The sequence below is a fragment of the Rhopalosiphum padi genome, chromosome 4, assembly GCF_020882245.1.
Source record: "Rhopalosiphum padi isolate XX-2018 chromosome 4, ASM2088224v1, whole genome shotgun sequence".
In the NCBI taxonomy this organism is placed as follows: Eukaryota; Metazoa; Arthropoda; class Insecta; order Hemiptera; family Aphididae; genus Rhopalosiphum; species Rhopalosiphum padi.
The window spans coordinates 35,295,791-35,318,380 of NC_083600.1; the positions used below are offsets into that span (position 1 = coordinate 35,295,791).

The 22,590-nt window shown below is 23.6% G+C and overlaps 1 protein-coding gene across 1 annotated transcript in view; it reads left to right on the plus strand.

The window, feature by feature from the left end:
- Nucleotides 1-22,590, plus strand: part of LOC132929360 (leishmanolysin-like peptidase) — a 64,949-nt gene that overhangs the window by 30,265 nt on the left and 12,094 nt on the right. The window contains exons 3-6 of the mRNA XM_060994676.1: nucleotides 7,629-7,659; nucleotides 17,520-17,602; nucleotides 19,430-19,547; nucleotides 20,858-21,237. Of these exons, the coding sequence (XP_060850659.1) occupies nucleotides 7,629-7,659; nucleotides 17,520-17,602; nucleotides 19,430-19,547; nucleotides 20,858-21,237 (612 nt within the window). The remainder of the gene's footprint in view (nucleotides 1-7,628; nucleotides 7,660-17,519; nucleotides 17,603-19,429; nucleotides 19,548-20,857; nucleotides 21,238-22,590) is intronic.

Below are 22,590 nucleotides of genomic sequence, written 5' to 3' on the forward strand. Positions count from 1 at the left end.
GTAGGTACAAATTAGATCCAAATTTATATCAAAAATCATCCCCATTTTATCATTTTTGAAAATCGAACCATTTTATCGATAACTTCTTGTGTACTCATCCACAAAAATAAAAACATCATGATAAAATTAATATACTCATCGTTCCGCTCAGAATTTAAAGGAATTTTATATTATATGTACATAAATATTGAGTAAAGCAATAATGTTGTTGATTTTGCTGAGTAATTAGTGATTACTGATTAAATATTATACACGTTAAAACATTAAATTTATATTTCAAATTATTAATATTAAAATTCAATTTTTAATTCAAAAACGTTTGTTAAAGTAAGATATATGATATTACATTTTTTCTTGTATACCATAGCTTTTTTTGTTTTTTCGACATTAAATATTCGAACTATTTTTTGTCATTAAAATTGCAACAAAAATTACGGTAAGTAGTTTGAACTGACAGAATGTATATTGATCTCTGTATAAGTTTATAAAAACTCAAAATGTAATAATTCCAGCTTGAGTTAAAAATAAAAGTTTGGTATAAACTGGAGATAATTTTACCATTTTTTATTTTTACAAATATATATTAAATATTCTAATTGAAATTAAAAGAGTATATTATATAATTTAATTATTATGTTATGTACGATTTAAATTGTATTATATCACCTATCAATTTTTACATTTTATTAGATTTTACTTTATTGTGCTAAGAAGGATAAATACGTGGATCTAACATGTAAATATAAATATTTTCATGTAGATAGTTTTTTTTTATTGTTTTATCTCAAAAATACATTTGTTGAATTCTTAAATCAGGACTGACATTTGCTAAAAGCAACGTAGTATTATTCGAATCTCACTTAATAATTTTATCGGTCTTCTGGAAAACGAAAAGTGTTTTCGCGAAGCATGTCTACTTCTGATCAAATTGAAAACTGACAAAATCCTATTTGATAAATGGCCTGCCAAATACTGAACATTTCAATTTATTGTAAATTCATATCTTGTTTGATTATGCTTAATATTTAACCGAGTTAGAATTTACTGTAAAAGAACCGAATCGTTTCATAAATAAAATACAACTATGAAAACATTGAAAAAAATATAATGTATATAAGGTAAATCTTATTATGAATATTATGCGTATAAATGATGTTTGAAAGTATGTAATATTAATAGAGTTATGTTTTTTTTAAGTAGTAAAAATTATTAAACAATTAAATTTGATATAATAATAATTAATACTATATTGGTTATACTTTGTTTTATTTAAGTATTGGAGGTATTATATGAATTTATCTCAACTATTTTATTGTTACTCGACAATGAATGTTACATTATATATGTATGAAATTTTACATAAAAAGTAGTTCATAAAAATATGAACATTAAAAAAAAAAAATGGAAGAAAGATATTAAACACTTCTACTGTACAGTAGCCAGTAGGTTTTGGGTGTTATTCTCGCCATTGAGTAAGCCACTGTAATAGATGCGTTAAGTTTAAATTCAATGATTAAATTATGGCATTAAAAGACAATTCTGAGAGAAACTATCTATTAGCCTATATATATATATATAACCAAGTATTACAGAAGGTTAAATTAATTTTTATCGAAAACATTGCATTTGAAAATGTCATTGTGTATATTATATACAACAATATAGTTATAAGTTTCAAATCTCCATGAAAAATATTTTTGAACCACAATAAAATAACTAAAATCTTAACTCTACTTACATAACTTTGTCCGAATTTATTGAAATTTTTTATAAAAAAAAATATGCTTAATATTTTTTTAATTTTTGGTGTAGAAACTACTTATGAATAAAAACTTTTTATATATTGAAATATATATTATAAAAAATATTTATTTTCATCCTATAGCTAAATTGAATATTTTTTTTTTATACATTTTTCATGATTTTGACAAAAATTGCTAAATTTTGTATTTTGAATGCTTATAAAAAAATCATGCCTATGTTTTAAATATTTTTTAATAGCTATTATAACAAAATTTTGAATATTGATAATATTCTAAATAATTATTTTAAAATTAAAGTGTTTTAATTTAATCGGTCTTTAATTTTTTATCAATTCTTTGATTTGTTTACATCATTTAAATTAACTTACCATAGAAGACCACAGTATTTAAATTCGGATTTATAAACATACCTATTTCCGTACCTATTATATTTATGATTAAATGTGTTGTATAATGGGCGTTGGACAATATTATTTATTTTTAGAAATAAGTAAACGGTTTTTTTTTTTTATTGACGTATTGGGTTGGTACATATCATTTAATTTCATTCTTAATTTCTTGTTCTGCAAGCCATATTAATCCGGCATAAGTCCTGTAACTATCGCTGAATTTTTTTTAAATTACGGCATGTATGTATTTATTGGTGTTCCTATATAGTAGTTTTTCCTTTGCCGTCATCGCATTATGACATTTATTATATTATTATGGTTCATGTTTCTTTGACTTAAGTTAGTACATCTTCATTATTTTTCTTTTCTCGCTTACTTTTTTTTCCATACGTCTCCAACACCACTTTTCACAAGCAAATAGTATGTTATTAGTCTTTTGTTTTAGAGTTTTCTTCTCCCCTGTAGTAATTTCTTTTGTTATCCAAAAATTATTAATCATGGCTCAGTATACCTTAGGTATTAATAATTTAATTAATTATGCATTGTAAAATAAATAATTTTTATTATATTTTTAGGAATAAAAGCTTTATACCGTCTCCGCTGAAAATAGTTTTTTGAATGCAATGATTCAAACACTGAATTACAATTTAACAAATTCATTACAGTAACCAACTAAATGGAAAGATTCTCAAACCTACCAATCAGTATAGTAACTTTTCTGGTATTCTTTATAAATATATATTATGGAATCTTTAAAGTTTTCTCGTAAAAAATGAATAATTTTATGGTATTTTCATTACTTTTCATTATTTATATAAAATATAAAAGATCAATTCTTTAAAATTAATCTTCCACTATGTTTATTTTATAAATAATAATCGCCTAGTATTTTAAAAAAAACATCTTTGTGAATTATGTTTTGCGTATTCAACATATTTTATGTATTGAATTATATTTATAATACAGTTAATTGTGGATTTTATTAGGTATTAAGAAAAAGGGCTTAATAATGTCGCTTCTGGCACTTTCTAAAATGCTTTTTCTTTCATCTGTGAGCATCTGGTAAAATTACTGATAAGTTTATATAGGTAATTATTAATGTAACATCTGTTTTAAAAGCTTTTCTTTTTAAGTATTATAAAGATCATCATACTATTTAGTCGTTTATAACTATTATTATTTATCTACTTTTAAAGCACTATGTAGTATTCATATTTTTTTAAAGAATCAAATTTTTTATTCTTGATTAATTATTATTTCAATAGATTTTGAAACAAATATGATGAAAATATTTTTTAATTTTCGAGATGTTTATGGTTATAAACAGTGCCTATGCTATTATACTATTGGATTCCTATAAATATTGGATTTAAACATACATTTTTTTGTATAATTATTTTTTGTCAAAACTTTGACATATATGTAGATACATGGCTATAGATTATTTCATATAATATATCAATTGAACGAATTGAGAATTTATTAATAATTTATAATTTAGCAAAAATGTATGATTTTGTATCTAGCATCACTTTTAGTAGCACAGTGAAAATGCTTCAATCTTCAAGTTTGAAGGTCAATTTTGGTAATAAATCGAATCTAGTTGGTGCTTTGAGTTAAAGGTTAAAATTAAGATATACTCTTATCTATTATATAACAGAGCAACTTTCCCAAGGTTTTAAAAATATATTTTTTTCGAATTTTCATTGCAATACTGGTTAACTATTTATTGTCCTCGAAAAACCATTATTATCTACACGATAAAACACATATACTTAGAATTTTAAAGTCGATACCGGGTAGGTATAAATAATTCTATCAATTCAAACATCTGTTCATCTTGTACGACTTACTTAATTTGAAGTTGCTCATAAAACTTATTAGAAACTTGTACCTATAATGTGGTTTTAAAAATCGATTTCGTTTCACATTTATTCCCCTGCAACTTGAACGAGTTAAGTCACTTCAACTTCTATTCAACTTGCATTTTGCTAAGTGCACTTATCCCTTATTTTCCATTAGATTTTCAGTTTGTTGAACTGTGCATATTACGCATTTGTATTTTTTTTTTTTTGTATCAATATTATACTATTAACGTAATTTACAAAAAAAACAAGTCTACAAACGTTTTACATATAAATCATAAAAAAAAATAATTTTGTTCATTTTCATTTTCGTAATTCACTGTTATATTTTAGCGATAGTCAATATTTTAAGTTCATTATGGTAAAGCGTGATGTCAAAGTGAATTAAAATAAAACACTATTCACTACATCCGAATAATATTAAATTTGTGTAGAATTAAAAACGTTTAATTGAATAAAATAATGTTTTTAAAACATTTAACATTATGTCAATTTAAAAATAGCTATTATATTATGTCAATTAAATATAATGTGTCTAAATAGTTAATTACTTTGTTCAGCGCACATATAACAAGAACAATATATATCTGTATAATTTATACGGTACAATAGTCATGTTTTTCCTTTATAGTATAACCTATACGGTTTAATGTTGTCAATTATTTTTATACTTTTTTGTACCAAAATGTTTAATTTTAACGAAATAGAATTTATTTTGATTTTACTATGACAAATTATATAAGTTTTAACTAGATTTAAACCCTTACAATTAGCTATGAAGTTTTGTAAATGTATTGTATGATATATAATAATATATTATTGTTAGGTGTTATGTTAGTTTACATTAGGTTTACCTAACTTGTTACAATGTTACATAATACACAATATACATTTATTATTCATAAATAAAACTTTTAATATCATTATAATTATTTGAATTTCAATATTTTTAGTTTTAATAAGCAAAAAGGTAATTGTCACACAATTCGTCCTGAGTTAAAAAATTGAGTTAAGTGGTTCATTAACTAAAGCTGAATCAATTTTACTTCACGAGATGCATTGATGTAACGTCGATTACAATATGGAATGAAGATAGTATGGTTATTTCCTTTAATTTCTATTTTTTTCCATACAGTATTTTTACATCGGCATATTGTTATTTTCATCAAATCTAGGCCATTAAAGATGCAAATTAAAGTGGCATAAATGTTTGCTGAGTTATGAAAAGCCAATATTTAACAACCACAGTCATACATACCGCAATTATTTATATTTGAAATATAGAGTATACAATATACATTAATCATTGTATATTTTACATATATATAGGTAGGTACATAAACGAGAGACAGACTTTTTATATCACTTCAATTGTGGTTTTGGGTACCGTGGTAGTTTTTACTACTGTCGACAGTCTACATCATATACTTTACGTCTTGCATTACACACTATATTAATTGTATATTATTAAAGAATTTTGTGGTTTATAAATCGAATGAAGTATAATGCACGTATATGATAGGAACACCGTGATTTCGCTCATATAACAATAGTACCTATTGCTATATTTCCCAGTGATTGGCGTATAAATATGTACGTGCGTAGTTAAAAGTAACGTTTAATATTTAAAAAATATATTTATATAATATTTTTTAAATATTATTAATTATAATATATGTCTTGCCGTAGATATTTGATGAATTTTTGTATACAAAACATTAATTTTAATATCAAATCTATTTAAGTTTTGAATTCTACACATATTACTCTTACTTTTTAATAGCTTTTAAGTACGTACAAAGTGTCTATAAAGTTGAAATTACTTTGTTGAAAAGCTTGTAAGAACTATATATATATATTATGTTATTAGTCTTAAAAAACAATACTACTACTTACATATAAATCTCTAATGACCTCGGCTATCGGTGCATTAGTTTAAAATAAAATAATAATATTATTATTTACTTTTTAATACTTGTCCTTGTGGACGAATGAGACCTATTATATTATATTATTATATTATTACATTAATATTTACTAATTCATTTATCAAGCATCCTACCTCCCACCCCTACCGATAATTTTTCCCTTAAATAATTTGTTCATATTCTGGCATAGGAACTTATAAGTATATACTTAAGGAATATATTTAATGTATTTAATTTTTTTTTTAAGAAGTGTGCTTTGGTGATAAAAACTTATTCTTTTTTAAATGAAAACCATTTTATTGCAAATTGTTAAGCAAGTTATTTTATTTTAAATTTTGATGTGCTTATCTAAATCGAAATTTTAACGAGTAGTTTTTAACCTATTTAAATGTATATTATGATATGATAGTCTTGAAGATGGTTTTACAAAAATATAAAGTATATGTTACATTAAATTTGGTATATACTAGGAATATTTTTACAAATTATATATGATAAACTAATATTAATTTCTATAATTTTCGGACCATCATCATAGCCCCCATATCTTCTAAATCAATTAATTGACTTATTATTTTCAATAAACAAAGTTAAAAAAATCAAAAACTATACTCATTTGAATTTGAATTTATATACATTTACATTTTCAAAAATTAATTTAATTAATAATTTAATATTTGTAGTAAATAAAAGGATCGTTCTTATTTGAAAAAAAATTAATTTATATAGCTATAGGTCACTCCTTAAACAAATAATATTAAAATTTAAATATTTAAAAATATAGTTATTTAGTATAATTAATAGTATAAAATAAACATAATTTATATAAATTTATTATTACAAGAAAAATTGGGGATTATATTTTAAAAATAAATAATAAAATGGATACATATTTAATATTTAAAATTATTTTATATTTTATTTGACTGCATAGATTTGTAACGCCTATGATGTAAAGTCATTGATACCGATGATTTCAGGCTTTTATGGCCATCTGTTCTCAAAGAATATCGCCGAATACTACAGCCCAAAGTGACCTTTTTTATTTTTCCAATAGAAGTAGCATTCCAATTGGTTGACTTTTTGTTTATCAAGTAACAATGTTATATTGTATTTTCGTTGTTATTACAATTTTCAAGTATAGACATAAGTAAAAAATCATAACAATTTTTCATAGATTTAACATAAAAATAGTTTTATTAGTTTTATTTGTTGGGTTATAAATTATATTATGTAATTAAAGATAAATAATTAAAAAATAAATAGTAATAGATTAATATTAATCTTAATTGTAATAAAAAACGTAAAATAAAATATTCTTCAAGTGACATTTCACTTGAATATATAAAGCTATCTTTGAACATGCATCTTCAATTTATAAAAAATTCTGTTAAAAATTAAAAGTAAAACGTTACCTATGAAGAAAATAAATATACACAGATAAATTTTTTATTATTATAAACATTATATACATATAGTTTTTTCTGCTAAATATGATTTCAATTTATATCTTTACTAATATTACGTATTTTGTTTATTTTATCACCAAATTTACTTATAGCTATTATATATTATATATTGTAAATAATAAAAGTATTAAGAACATAAAAATAGAATATCGAAACTATTTTTAAAGATTTATACATATTCCTGTTTTTAATTAATATTTTTATTTTGTTTCAGGCTTACCGAAGAGAAATTTCAGCTAATAAATGTAAGTTTTTTTTTTAGAATTTAAAGCTTTATATATTAGTATTGTCAAATTTGTTTAAATATTTAAATCGTGTTCATTTAAGGAAGAAACGTATTTTTTGTTAGATCGTATTGACTTTCAAAATTATATTACTTTGGTTTTGAGATTCTGTATTGTACAATTTAGTAGCTTTCCGATAATTAAATATATTACACGAAAAAAAGGTTAAAACTTATTAAATGTAATCATATTGTGTCTATCTACTAAATTTGTTTTTACAATCTAACTAATTTATGTGAGTATATATAAATACAATTTTATAAATTTTCTGAAATTATTAATTGAATAATTCACAGTGGTGTTATGGAAGTTATGTTTTATCTCCTCGTGTTTAATTAAATTTATTTAAATTCGTGTGTAAATAGGTTATCTGTTAATCTGTTATTGTTTATGGCTGGAGTATTAATGTTGATGTGACTTTGAAAATAACATTTAATTATCAATAAATGTATAGGGTACATAATACATATTGTATATAGTATATACTATTGGAGTAATAATAAATTGTTATCATAAAGTAAATTAAATTTTAACATATGGTAATATTGTTATAACGTTTGAAGTTGGAGAGAGGCACATTATATGTCCAATGTCCATGACTCCATATAGTGATGCTATCTGTATATGATGGCTATTATCAAATCCTTTCTCCAGGTTGTGCGTCCAGCAATGAAAGCCCTTTTGACCCATTACATCACAATCAGAGGTGTTAAAAGTGAAATAAATATTACATGTTTTTATTTCAAAATTAGTTTGACTTACCGATCATGATTATTTAATTATCTAACATTGTGAACTATACAATTGCAATCTTAATTTTTAAGTATAATTTAAAACATAAAAATAATTAATTTTTTTAATGATTAAATAATGATATAATGATAAGAAATATATTATTTTTAAAAGTTTATTTATATTAATTTAGTTAATTCCAAAAATATGTTTTTTGGGGGTTACCTATTTGCGCCAAAATAAAAAGGGTATGTTTATTCCGTAAACATTTTACATTAATGACTTGGTTAATTCATATATTTAAAATACGTCGTGTTTTTAACGTAAAATAAAGTTATTTTTATAAGTCTATAGATTTTGAAACTGCATATTATCAACTATTATTACCTATATTCTAGAGTTTTTAAAAACAATTTACATCAATCCTGATAATTGTTTTAAAAAAATATGTATTATTGGTTATTATTTTAAAAAAATTCTTACAATTGATTATAATTTAAATACAATTGTATTGATTATTATTATTTGAGCAAAATTTATATTACTTTGTTATAATTATATCAGGTACATTTGGTTCATTGGCGCAAATGGGCTGACGGAAAAAACACCTTTTTTATTTTGGTGCAAATGGGCGATGCCCGTTTTTTCATTATTTCCTTATTTATAAATTATAATGGAGTAGGTATAGTACTTTGTATAGTTATATAAAACAATTATGATACTATAGGTAACAGTTTTCTATATCTTAATTCTTAACGCACGTAAGATGTACTTATAAATAGAATCCCTATCGTACTTTTTTTTTTTTTTTATTTTTACAAGGTATTTACAATCTATTCATAGAACAATAAGTAAATTTGATATGAGTAATAAAAACATGAAAAATATGACGGAAGAAGCCACCCAATGATGACACTACCTATTATCGTACTTAAATACTAAATTGTGTATTAACACTATTAACTCAAAGATAACATTTTTTTTTATAATTTATTGTTATTTTAATTCATTAGAAAGATGCGTACACATGTATGAACGTAAATAGAACTTTTAATTATATTTAATATTTTACATCCTCAGAGGAATGATGAATCTATTGATTTAACAATGAAATGTGTTTATTAGAAACAATACTTTGGTTTTCAAATTTAGTACATTTATTCAAAAATTAATGTAATTGGTACTTTTAGGAGATAAAAATTGAAAATTCCAAGTATTTAAAAAAATAATCGGGAAAAACTGGTGTTTTTTTTAACCTAAATCTAGTTTTTAACAAAATTGATTTTCTTATTTAGTTGTAACTCAAAAATGAATATCCGTAGATGTTTGTAATTTCCATCAAATATTAATAATGACTTATCTACACATTCTACACATGTTATAATTTTAAAATATTTTTAATATTTTTGAGCTAAAAAATTTCCCTCATTTATTTTTTTATAATTTGTATATAATAATTGCATAATCTTAATTTATATTAAAAATATTATTTATGAATTTCAAAAAAAAAAATTGTAATTCTTAAAAATATAAAGAAAATCTTCATTGAATTAAATTTTGTATTTCCGCGGACTTTAACTATTACTACGGCGGAGTTAACATTTAATATAGAAAGTAGGAATACAATATACACATTATATACAATATATTATATTTAATATGTAAGTCGGTACATCATAAGTCTTGTAAGTACACATAATTCCAATTAAAATTTTTCATTATCGAGTGTACAATGTACCTACATTGTTACTATTCAGATAAATTTTATATATGTATTGTTACTATTTATTATACACGCATTCTTCAGTTTAAAAACAAAGAGAAAATTATTTCCGTTAATTGTAATTATAGGGTAGTGGTTATGTCAAGGGACGAATTTCCAGAATGCTGAACATTTCATTGGGTAAAATATTAAAATATCAGTTTACCGTCGTGATTATTTATTAATATTTTAGAATTATAATTCAACAATATTTGATAGGGTATTTCAGAAAATAATTTAGGGAGAAAGATGGAGAGAGTAAGTGTGTGTGTGTGTGTGTGTGTGAGAGAGAGAGAGAGTGATTTAAATTTAAAATAAACGGTAAATTGAATAGCACTTAAGGTTGCTGCATTAATTACTGTACTTTTACTATAGTATCAGTTGTTGACCTTACATAGATCAGACACTATGAAAATATTTATATTATTTGGATTTCTACTATTTTAGTTTATTAAAGTACATTTGTTATTTAACATTTACATAGAATAAATTTTTTTTTTTTGGTTGAATGTACATTTCTGTACTGTTTAAAACATTACTAAGTCACTCATTTAAATAAAAAACTCTGTTCGTTGATTCTCAAAGGGATGTAATAAAAAGATTTTAAAGTTCTGTATTAGAATGTGATAAATCGTGCAAATTACTTAAGTAAATTCTTACATCAGTATGTTATATAATAGTCCCAATAATATACATGTTATATAGGTACCTTCAAATACTTTACTTTTACAGTTTGATATATTATCATGTTTATTATATATTTATTAGTCCTGTTTTTAACTTATTTAACTCCTTTTATTTAAATTAAAATAGTGGCCCAAAACACTATATTTTACGTTTTTTATTTTGGATTGGATACACTCAAAAACCTAGTACTTATTAGTATCGCTTTTATAACTGCTAAGTAATTTTCAATACCGTTAAAATTTTAAAAAATGACGGCACACCTGTTGTTAAATACTAATGTGTTCCATTATAAAACTATTTTTATATGGAACTTTTATTTAAATCTATTTAATCATAATATTATATAAGTACTTCTGCAGGCTCTTTCGCTTTTTCTAATAGATCAAATAATTATAATATTTTTAACAACTCTTAGTTGAAAATAGTGTTCAAAAAATAAAATAATTATACTTTTTTAAGAATATGGTTATGTATATTTATAGATGATTAAAGTGAACACATACAAATTTCATTTTGTTTCCTTGAATAACCGTTAGTAACTCTGCATAGATATTTTCATGTCCAAAATATATTTTTTTATTTAAGTAATATTATAAATTGTTAATTTTCTCATTCTAAGAAATTTTGATTCGGTAACTATGTTGGCGTAGCTATATAAAACATACACACCCAAAGTATTGTAATAACTACTAATTCGCCTGGAGCCATTGTAGACACTTTCGTTAAAAACCGACAATCGGTTTCCGTAGAGTCAGTCCGGAAGTAGACGTTAAACCATTACATAAACACAATCGCAGAACTGGATCATGAATCTTTTGAGACACTGTACTGGTGTCCGTTCTTGGGTTTATTTAAATATTTATTGTAGTATTTCTCTAGTCACGATTATACAACTACCTATAATGAGAAACTTTATTAGAAGTGGGTAGAATCGATAATGACGTGTACCTAAATACGAAGTATAATGGAGGCGTCATGTTAAACGAAAGTGTTTCATGGTGTGACCAGTATAAGTGCAGCCAGATTTTATTTTTATTAACTTTCATTGTTATTTATTTTTTATTTTTTAGTCGTTATTTTCCTAATTTTATAAATAAATTTGAAAATAAATATGATGGATCACTTTTTTATTAATTTACCTGCAAAACATAAACTATATAAGTAACATTGGAATATTGGATTACTACATAATTTTATTTTCCTTATTCAAATCTAAAATAGATTCTTAACTTTTATGTATAAAATTGTTCTATACTTAGTGTATAAATGATAATATTTTATTGTCTTGTCTTTATAATACAATTCAAATTCTACCAAATATCAATACTCAATAATATGTAATTTCCTTATTTTTATTTATTTGAAATAAACCATTTTTTGTTTTCTGTTACACAAAACAATATACGGTAATTATATCTATATAGTATATACTATATAGGTATAATAATACTTAAAAGGATGTCGGTGCACTATTTGTTTTCTCTATCTGACCTACGCGCTAAATAGCGAATTCACGTTGAGCAGAACGATTCTTATATTATTAGTTTTAATATTAAAGGAAATTAACTTGTTGTGAAAAAACGTATAAATATTAACCTGGAAAATATTAAAATTGAAATATCACCAAGCTTATACCTTAGATAATATTCTTACATTTAATTTAAGGTTAATTCTCTCCAATACTAGAGCTAACAACAGAAAATTGGTTCTGCTGAATGTAGATTTGCTTTGTCACGCATGGGCTAGAGAGAGAAGACTAACAGTGCGTTAACATCCTCTAACGATCTTTATTATAATTTATAAAATAAATTATATTTATCAAATTATTATGAAGTAATTTAAAATAATTGAAAATCATTCGTTTAGGAAAGAGTTTCTATGAAACTAATGAGATTTGATTTATTCACATTCACACAATTACATCTATATTGCATGTTAAAAAATATTTAATTTTATTATTTGAGGAATAATTGTATAAGTAATTAAAAAGTATTAATGACAACAAATTAACGAAATCAATAAATTACAGTCAGTCTAAAAATTAAAAATAACTATTAATTTTTAATTATTCAAATGACAGAAAAAAATTATAAGACTGCTAGGGTCTTAAAAAGTTTGTATGCTTATTTCTTTATTAATTAATCCTGTAATCAATAAATTATTAATAATATTAATTAATCTTTTATAGTTTTTATAAATTGTAATTTTAAACAAATGAATAATTTAAAAAAATTTAAATAATCTAAATATTTGTAATATGTGATCAGTTTCTAATCCATTTAGTTTTTTTTCTAACCCCAGATGTATTAACGAAAAGATACATTTAAAATTTTAGTTAATAATTTCAATCTCTCTAAAATTTAATTTAAATATGGTATTGCAATTTAAAAATAAAAAGGGTGGGCAAGTGGGTATCGCTCTGATGTGTAGTAGAGATGGAGAGTAGATCACTATAATGGATGTGTTAAATTTGAATGGCAGGTATCATTGTATACGAAAAACGATTCTGAACGAAGATAATTTGTTAGTCTAGGATAATTATTAGGATATATTATATTATTACCTATATTTAAATTAATTAAATTGTAAAATATCGTTATTTTACGCGGTTTCGTAAAAAATTAAATCTTAAACGCTCTTAAAATTTTTCTTTATTGATGCTAGTATTTTTTTTTCAGTTATCTGAAGAAAAAGTTATGGAAAACCTTGTATTGGGATTTTTAACCTTTTATTCCTTTAAATTTTCGCGATTTTGACATATTTCGTAAACATTTGAACTTTAAATGCTTATAAACAAAAATTGCGACTAACGATTTTATTTTATACGATAAGTAAAACTTATAATAAACCTTGTATTACATTTTAAAGATTTTTTGGTGTGCCAAATTTTTCTTATCGGCATTTCAAGAAAAAAAATTTAAAAAATTTCAGTTATTTTGCAAATACCTTAAAAAAAGTCAAAATATTTGACTTAATTTAATCGTAAATAGATAACACTAATATAATGATTTGGTGAAAGTTTCAAGTATTTAAAATGATTCGTTTTTGAGTTACAGCAAAATAAAAAAATCGATTTTGTCAAAAACTGGTTATGCGTATAAATTCCCGTTTTTCTGTTACTTTTTTACGGGTTTTCCAGACGCATTTGAAAACTACTGGAAATTTTTTACCTTTGACCGCCCCCCCCCAAAGTACTTACTAGATTCATTCTTAAAAAAAGGCTGAAGTGAAAAAATCAAAGCTTTATTACTACTCCAAAACATGATGATGACAGACACACAAAAAAAAAGAACACACATATCATTGTAAAATTAATGCATTCATATCACTCCGTTCGGAATTTAAAATTTAATTATTAAAATGTTTATCTAATTTTTATATTAATTTTAGTAAGTAAAAATGTAAACATGATGTGTGGTTTTGATAACGTATGAAATATTGTATTAAAATTAACTCAATTGCATGATAAATTACACAAATAAGTGTAGTTATATTAAGTACACAAGGTAGTTACAAAATCTTGGTATACCAAAAATGTTTTCTACTATATAAACATGAGTAGAGTTGCTTATAACAAAGAATGTTTCATTTTTTTTAAAGAGCGTAGACTATAAAAAACACTTAAAAAGAAATCGAAGTATAGAAATACTCTATTTTAGTATTATTAATTTTAATTTTAATTAATTTTGTTTTTTTATACGTTTTAAATTTTAATATAATTTGATTATAAATAGTTTGGTGTATTATATATCTATAAGAATATTGTATAATAATTGTTGTCGTAATATTAAAAATACATATTTATTGTATACTATAACATAATCTAAAAATATTAAATTAAATTAACAAATTATTCTGTTTAAATTCAAATCTATATTATTCATTAATATATTATAATAAATAACAAATACTCTTAGGTATAAAAAAATATTTATTAGGACTCCTTTACAAGAGGCAGATTAGACGAGAGGGCACTCGTCTGTCTTACTACCTAAATTTAGCACAAATCACTATTATATAACTTGACGTTATTAATATTTGGAACATTTAGTATCAGAAATATAATAAAGAAACTAATGATAAAATATTAAAATTTTTCTAATCGATTAAAAAATAATTATATTGTTAAAACGTAAACGACAAAAAAATATTTAAACGAATTGCAAAATCAATTTATTTTATCTAAGAATTTGACAGCCTTTCAATTTTTATAATTAATTATTCATGTAAATATTTATGTATTTAAATATATGTTATACAATCTAAACTATTGCATCTTCTACTAAAATGTCATTAAAAATGAATAATAATTGTTTTTTGTTTATTAATAATTTTTCATTGAATATAACATATAAATATTTAAAAAATATTAAATATTCAACAATAATTCTTTAAAAAGAAAAAAATCTATTCCATATTTTTTCTGAATAAAATCTGCTTGTATTCTTAACTGGATATTTACGTAAACATGTAAGTTAAAATTGTTTTGTAACATTGTGTATTGCGTACATAAAATAATTTATAGATTGAATTAAATTTGCAATATATATAATTGTGTGTTTTTATAGAAAAGAAATTAAGTTATGACATTGCTTCCAGCACTTTCTTTATTACCTTTTCCAGAAATTATGAGCATTTGGTCAAATTATTGATAAGTTAATATAATTATAAATTATTAAAGTTATATCATAAAAGCTTTTCTTATAAAGTATCATAAAAACCGTCATACTATATTTAGTCATCTATGTTTATTATGAATTTAAAAGACACCAAGTATATACTTTACAATTTTTCAAGTATAACCATTTTTTTATTCTTAGTTAATTCTTACTTCAATAGATTTTCATTTTTTTGTTTATTTAATGATTATTTAAATCCATTAATTATGGCAAATAAAAACTTATTTATTACAAATTCGTAAATTTTCTTTTGATATGTTTGAAATTATGTATAACTCAAATGGTGAATAAATTAAAATGTGGGTTTTCATAACTCTTGTTAGAAAATAAATTTAAAACTCATAAAAATATACTCCATAGGGATAAAGAAAAAGTTAAAATTAGTAATCTGTACATGTCATGTATTTTATTTCTGAAAATAATAAATATACAGGTTAAAAAAGTATGTTTTATATTTTTTAGTGTTTTCAGTCCTCTCATGAATGTAGATGAAAAAATACATAGAAAACTCCCTTAATTTTAATCATATTTAAATTCTGAGTAAAGCCATGAATGTATTGATTTTGTACAATCATATGTTTTTTTATTAGTGTACACAAAAATTAGTACATAATATACTTTGATAGTAGTTTTTGATAGCAAATGAAGTGTAATTGAAAGATCAAAATCAAAATTCCTAGTTTTTTTTTCAAAATAAACGAAAAAAAAACACAAAATAATTTAGGCAAGTAGATACCGCTCTATTGTACATTAGGTCTCTAATGAGTAGCTATTATAGGTGTGTAAAAATTTGAATTCAATGATAAATCTTTATTTGGACAATAGCTTTGTGTAATGGTCATAGATGTAAAAAATATTCTTGTTTTTGAAAAATTAATTGGTATAGGTATTTAATTTAACGTATACTAATAATAATGTAAAACAGATAAAAAATATATTAAACTTATAGCCATTATTGAATAGTATTAATTTCCTCATTCGTTTTTCATATTTATGTTGCAATATATTATAGAGTATATAATTGAAAGATTTTTTCCCCTATTACGAAACATCAATTATCCTATTATCTTTGAAACTTGTTTGAAAATCTAAAAATAATAAAATACATATTGTAATAAAATCTGAATTAATGTAGAATATGTTTGACAACAACCCTAATCCGTTTTAATAATTTTTCTTTTTTTTGACTGTGGAGATCTATTATTTTAATGGTTTAATAATAATAGTTGCGCTTTGCGTATAAATAACTTAGGGAAACTTTGCTCATCACTTTTACGTAATATGACAGAATATATGTATTATATTGATATTGTTGAATTTAAAAGCTATGATTTCTCATTTATCACCAATTTTTATTAATGAATATGCTTGGGCTAAATTTTTTATCGAACATATCTAAAAAAATACTTTAAGAAATTTATATCTACTATCTACATGCATTGAACTATATTAGACATTACTACTTGCAAATATATTTCCAAAAATATCTAAAGTTTAAAACCAATTTCTAGTTTTATATGCAGAATCTAAAATTGTGAGGTAAAGAATCCACAAATCTGTTACATAATTTTACCTATATCAAAACTGTCAAATCAATTGTTTAGATGTAGAATATGCTAATAACAAAAAATACAAATACGAAATTCGTAATTTTATGTGCACTATCAAGATTGGACCATTATAATATGTGAAACGATTTTCAATGAGTAACACGTGTCGGTTAACTGGATATTAGAAAGCGTCTAAAGCTAATAATAAGAGTAGGTATACTATTGGATAACACCATTGCCTTGTAAGGGGATCACATTGATAACAGTTTCACATTATACTACGCGACCTACTAAATGGCTTAAGAACTAAATGGCTTAATTAGCCAACCGATTAATTGATTTTATTCTCTGGTACTGTCACATTTCAAATGTAATCAAAATGTTGTTGATCATTGTTTCTTTTCTTTTTAGAATACCATACTACCGGAAGCTGTACGTTTTTGGGAACAAGCACTCATGGTTCGCAAAACTGAAAACGTTATTCGACTCAACCGGTAATTATGTGAAAAATCTATTTAAAATTAATGATATGCATTAATAAAAGGAAATTATATGTAAGAATTAATTGACATTTTTATTGAAATATTGCTATGTCTAATAGTTCTAAGATAATCAGAAATGAATAAAGAACAAAATTAATTTAAATTATATATATTAACAACTTTTAAGATAGCGTTAATTATGGTGAAAAATAATAACATCTGGCATAATTCAAGTTATAATTTCAAAAAAATATTCAATCCTGAAACCATTAAAATTGAATTGAAAAACAGGGAAATCATTTTGCTATAATATAATAGTTGTCGTGTTAACCTTGGCATTGAATAGTTTGCTTTTAGAATAACTTATAAGGAATCTTCTTTAAATTGTTTAAGCTTTGCAAAGCTTAATAGGTATACCTATTACAATTGAACATTTTTAACTATAAAATAATTTTCATCGCTTTGTCATTTAATGATTATTAGAAATTTTAATCTTTAAACGGTTAAAAAAAAAATTAAATATATTTTCGGTATTTTTTAATTGTAGTAAAAATAACTAATAAGGGACCCATGTATTAATTTTTCAAGATTTTTGATCACAGATAAAAATATTATTGTACATAAATCAATGGAAAACTGAAATAAGTCAAACATTTCAGGTATCTATAGTTTACTATAATTAAGAAGAGACAAATTATTTTATAATTATATCATATCTAAATATGTTTCATATAAATATTTGATGATAATATCAAGTTTATGGTTATTAATTTTTAATTACAACAAAAAAATAAAATCAATTTGGCCAGAAACTGGTTTTATATAAGAATTCCCAGTTTTCTCTAATTCTTTTTTCAAGTTTCTCCCGATACTTTGTTAGGTACTAGGAATTTTTTATTATTAACCCAAAAAGTTGAAGATTGAATAATTTTTTAGTATATCAAAAGGTGATGACACACAAACATACACACACAAAACATAGCACACTCCTTTTGAGCTCCACTTAGAATCTAAAACAGTAAATCATTGATTACTTATCGGTAATTATCGGTATAAATACGAAAAAGTAGATAGTAATTTTTATATTTACACACAATGCATATACAGTACGTTCTTGATATTATTAAAATACAATGCAAATGTAAATTATTACTAAATTGAATTTTTAGCTCACACTAATACAAGCCATAAAATATACATATATAGTACTAGCTGATCCCTCACGGCGTTGCCTGTGACAAATTAAATAATGTTTGTGGATTTACATTGTCCTAAACTTATTTAAATGTGAACTACACAATTATTAAATTATTTCTTTAAATATAAAATAAAAATATCAAATTTTACCCAATTCTAATAAAATGATATTTCATTTTCTGTAACCAATGACAACATTAAATAAACAAAAACATATTCGTTTTTTGTGAGCCAGCAAATCTATCTATAAGTCTCTTTAAAATACAAATTTAGGAAAATCCTTTATTAGTGCAATCATACGAGATGGTATCTATGTACTACGAACATTTCGAGTTAGTAATAGCTATCATATTTCTATAAATTATAAATATTTTTATAAATCACTCAGTGAATTAATCAGTGTGGGGAACTTTTTATATATATTATAATATAATAGCTATGCTATTCATTGTGTAATATATTTAGACTTGCCCTCATAAACAAATTTTAATCTCAAAAAATGAATAGAAAGTATTTACAATTTTAATCCAGATGTGGATTAATAATACAAGACTTGTACTTTTTGAATTCTGATCAATTTTTTAATATTTTAATTTAGCAAGATGTAAATTTAATAAATGTATCTATTGAATTTTTTTACAGAAAATGTGTTAACAATCAAGTTTTTTATCGAAAAGGGGATCCTCATCCATACTGCAAGAATGCATGTGAAGACCGAACAATGTGCGGTGAAGTACAAGTTCCCGAAGAGCATTTGGAGGTAAAATGTGTAATAATAATAAAATAGATATTGAATTAAAAATATATATATTTTAATTTCCGTGGTATTATTGTAACAAATGTCTTTCGTTTAATTATATTAAATTATTAATTTATGATTAGTTTAAATATCTTTAAGTATATAATAAGTAGTAATAAAGTACCTAAATTAACTTAACGTAAACGATTATATTATGGTGAACCATATAATGTGAACCATATATGTGAATATTGTAATTTGCGGTGTCTTGGAATACAGAACTCCAGAACTGCCATATCATTATAGCATGATGATATTATAATATAAGCGTGGCGAAACTCATCAATGCTCACATTAAACATAATATACCGTGCTAGGTCATGTATTTTAATTTTTAAATGCATTATATTATAAGCATTTGTCTATGGAACAAATAATCACCTGTTTATGGTGGGCTATGTTTATGCAAGTAAAATCAGGGTACACGTGCACTTGACTCCAAACATCTAAGGGTCTTATTACTAGTATATTACACATATTGTTAATGGTAATCGGTTAAAATGATACGGGATAAAGCCAAATAAAAAACTACAAAATTATAATTTTAAAAGTACACAAGGACAAACATTTTAATTAGTTTCAGCATTATATCAAGTTTGATTTCAATTTTAATATTAATGTTTCATTGTCAATAACAATAAATTAAGTCAGGATTATATTATGATATCTATCGTTTTAGATCAAACGCTCGATTTTTATTATTTTTATTTGAAAAATGATATATGTGATTTTTAATTAAAACCTATATTTTGACGTTTATAACTTTGTTGTTTTTTACTGTATCGTTTTGTTGTACTTGACATTTTTTTCTGTGCTATTTTATCTTGGTTAATATTTTCTTTAATCAGCTGTATTGATTTTAAAAATTAATGTTTAATAAACAAATAAAATGTTTGTGCCTATATAACGTAGAATTGTAAACTAAATTTAATAAAAAAATTCTACCTCCAACACAAGCTTTGCTTATAGGAAGTAGACAAACCATAGAAATTGTATGATGTTTGATTATAAATTGTAATAAATGGTTATTTTTAATATAAAAAAAAAAAAATTCTTAAATTATATAAAATTCAAAGTAGTTTAAAATATTACCTTTAAGTATAACTAAAAATTACAAAAATAAGAGAATTTGATTAAATTAATTTAAAAATAAAAAAAGGTGAGCACGATTGATGAATCACCGGCTATGGATGAAAGGAGTATAAATAAAAAAAACCCCCGTTCGAATTAATCAGCTACATATTATGTAACGAGTGTCTTTATTTATTTAGGCATGCAAAACGTGTAACGCATCGGGCATGGATTGTGGCACGGGAACTTCAAAATCAGGCGTGGGCATTGAAGGAGCTGACTTCGTGTTCTACGTAAGCGCAATGGAGACGGAACGGTGCCACAAAGGGTTGACGGTGGCGTACGCAGCCCACTGCCAGCAGGAATCGTCGCTGGACCGGCCGATTGCCGGACATGCCAACCTGTGTCCAGAGAGCATTAGCACTAAGCCGCAGGAGCTTGAAGTGCTCCTGTCCACGGTCAAGCACGAAATACTGCACGCGCTCGGTTTCTCCGTAAGCCTGTTTGCATTTTACCGAGACGCTAATGGGTATCCACTGACTGCCAGGGAAGACAACGGCAAGCCCAGGCTCAACGAGAAGTAAGCTAAACGACCAATTAATTTTATACTCAGTGCCTGATTTAGGAGAGGGGAACCAAGGATTCGTACTTGGCTGTAATATTTTTAAAATTATTTAGGGAGTAAATTGTACATGTCAATGTATTTTTCTTTTGTAGTTTATACATTAATGACAGGTTGGTTAAGTAGCAAACCAAATTAAAGCGTGTCTTGCCATTTTCATAATTGAAAACAAGTTAAGTGTATTACATGATCGAATTTCACATACATAAAATGATAAATCAATACGTAATTTTCAGAAATAGTTCAAAGAACTACGCGTATATGTATAATAAATATTATATACCTAACTATATAATAATCCTTGTATTACATTTTCCAATCTCAAGCCTAATGATAGTCAATTTAATAATTGTATTAACTAAAACATCTAAAACAAATTTTCAAAATATCATAAAATTTCTAAAGAATTTTTGTAACCAATACATGTAAAAATACTTTTTATATAATAAATAATAATTAGTTGTTTAATTTATTAAATTATTTTTAATATAAAATAAAGAATTTTGGTATGTTTGTACAATTCAAATTATTTGATTATTATTTAATAGCAAATATTTTAAAGATTATTGATAAAATATATCTAAACAAATATGTTATAAATGTAAATAAAAAAATATTAAATAGATATTTATAAATATTAACCGATGAACATTACAATTAAAATTACCACATGATTTACATTATGTTTATTTGAAACGATTTTTGTTGTTTTATTATTTTCTGTATAAATATTAATACTAGCGAGTATAAAAATATAAATTAAACCACAAACAAAATAATATATTTTTTAAGGGTATTTAATATTATAATTAAATTTATTAGTTACAACTTAGTTATTTCAATAAAAATAGTCGATTTTATTAATATCCCCAGAAGTTAAAATCCCTAGATCTGGATTTTTACTTAGGCCTAAGTTTATAGGTACTAAATCAGTCATCTTGTTCATAAGTACCTACCGTTGTGACGCGAAATGTTTAATATATTTTAGGTATGTCCTTGCTGGGTTCACTCGTTATGACTACTAACATCAATATTATCGCTGCATTTTATTCTCGAATCATTACAATTTATTTCATACTTTTGTTGATTTTCAATTTATTTGGCTGACGTAAATAAATAAATAAAAATACAATTATGTATTATTTTTTTTATAACAAATTTTAATACTAAAAATTACATTTTATATTTTTATGATTGATAATTACTACTTAGATATAGTTAAACACACTTAACATTTTTTTAATTTAATGAATGATGTACTTTGACAGTACCTTATTGAGTTTTGCGTTTTCATTTATTATTCGTTGAACA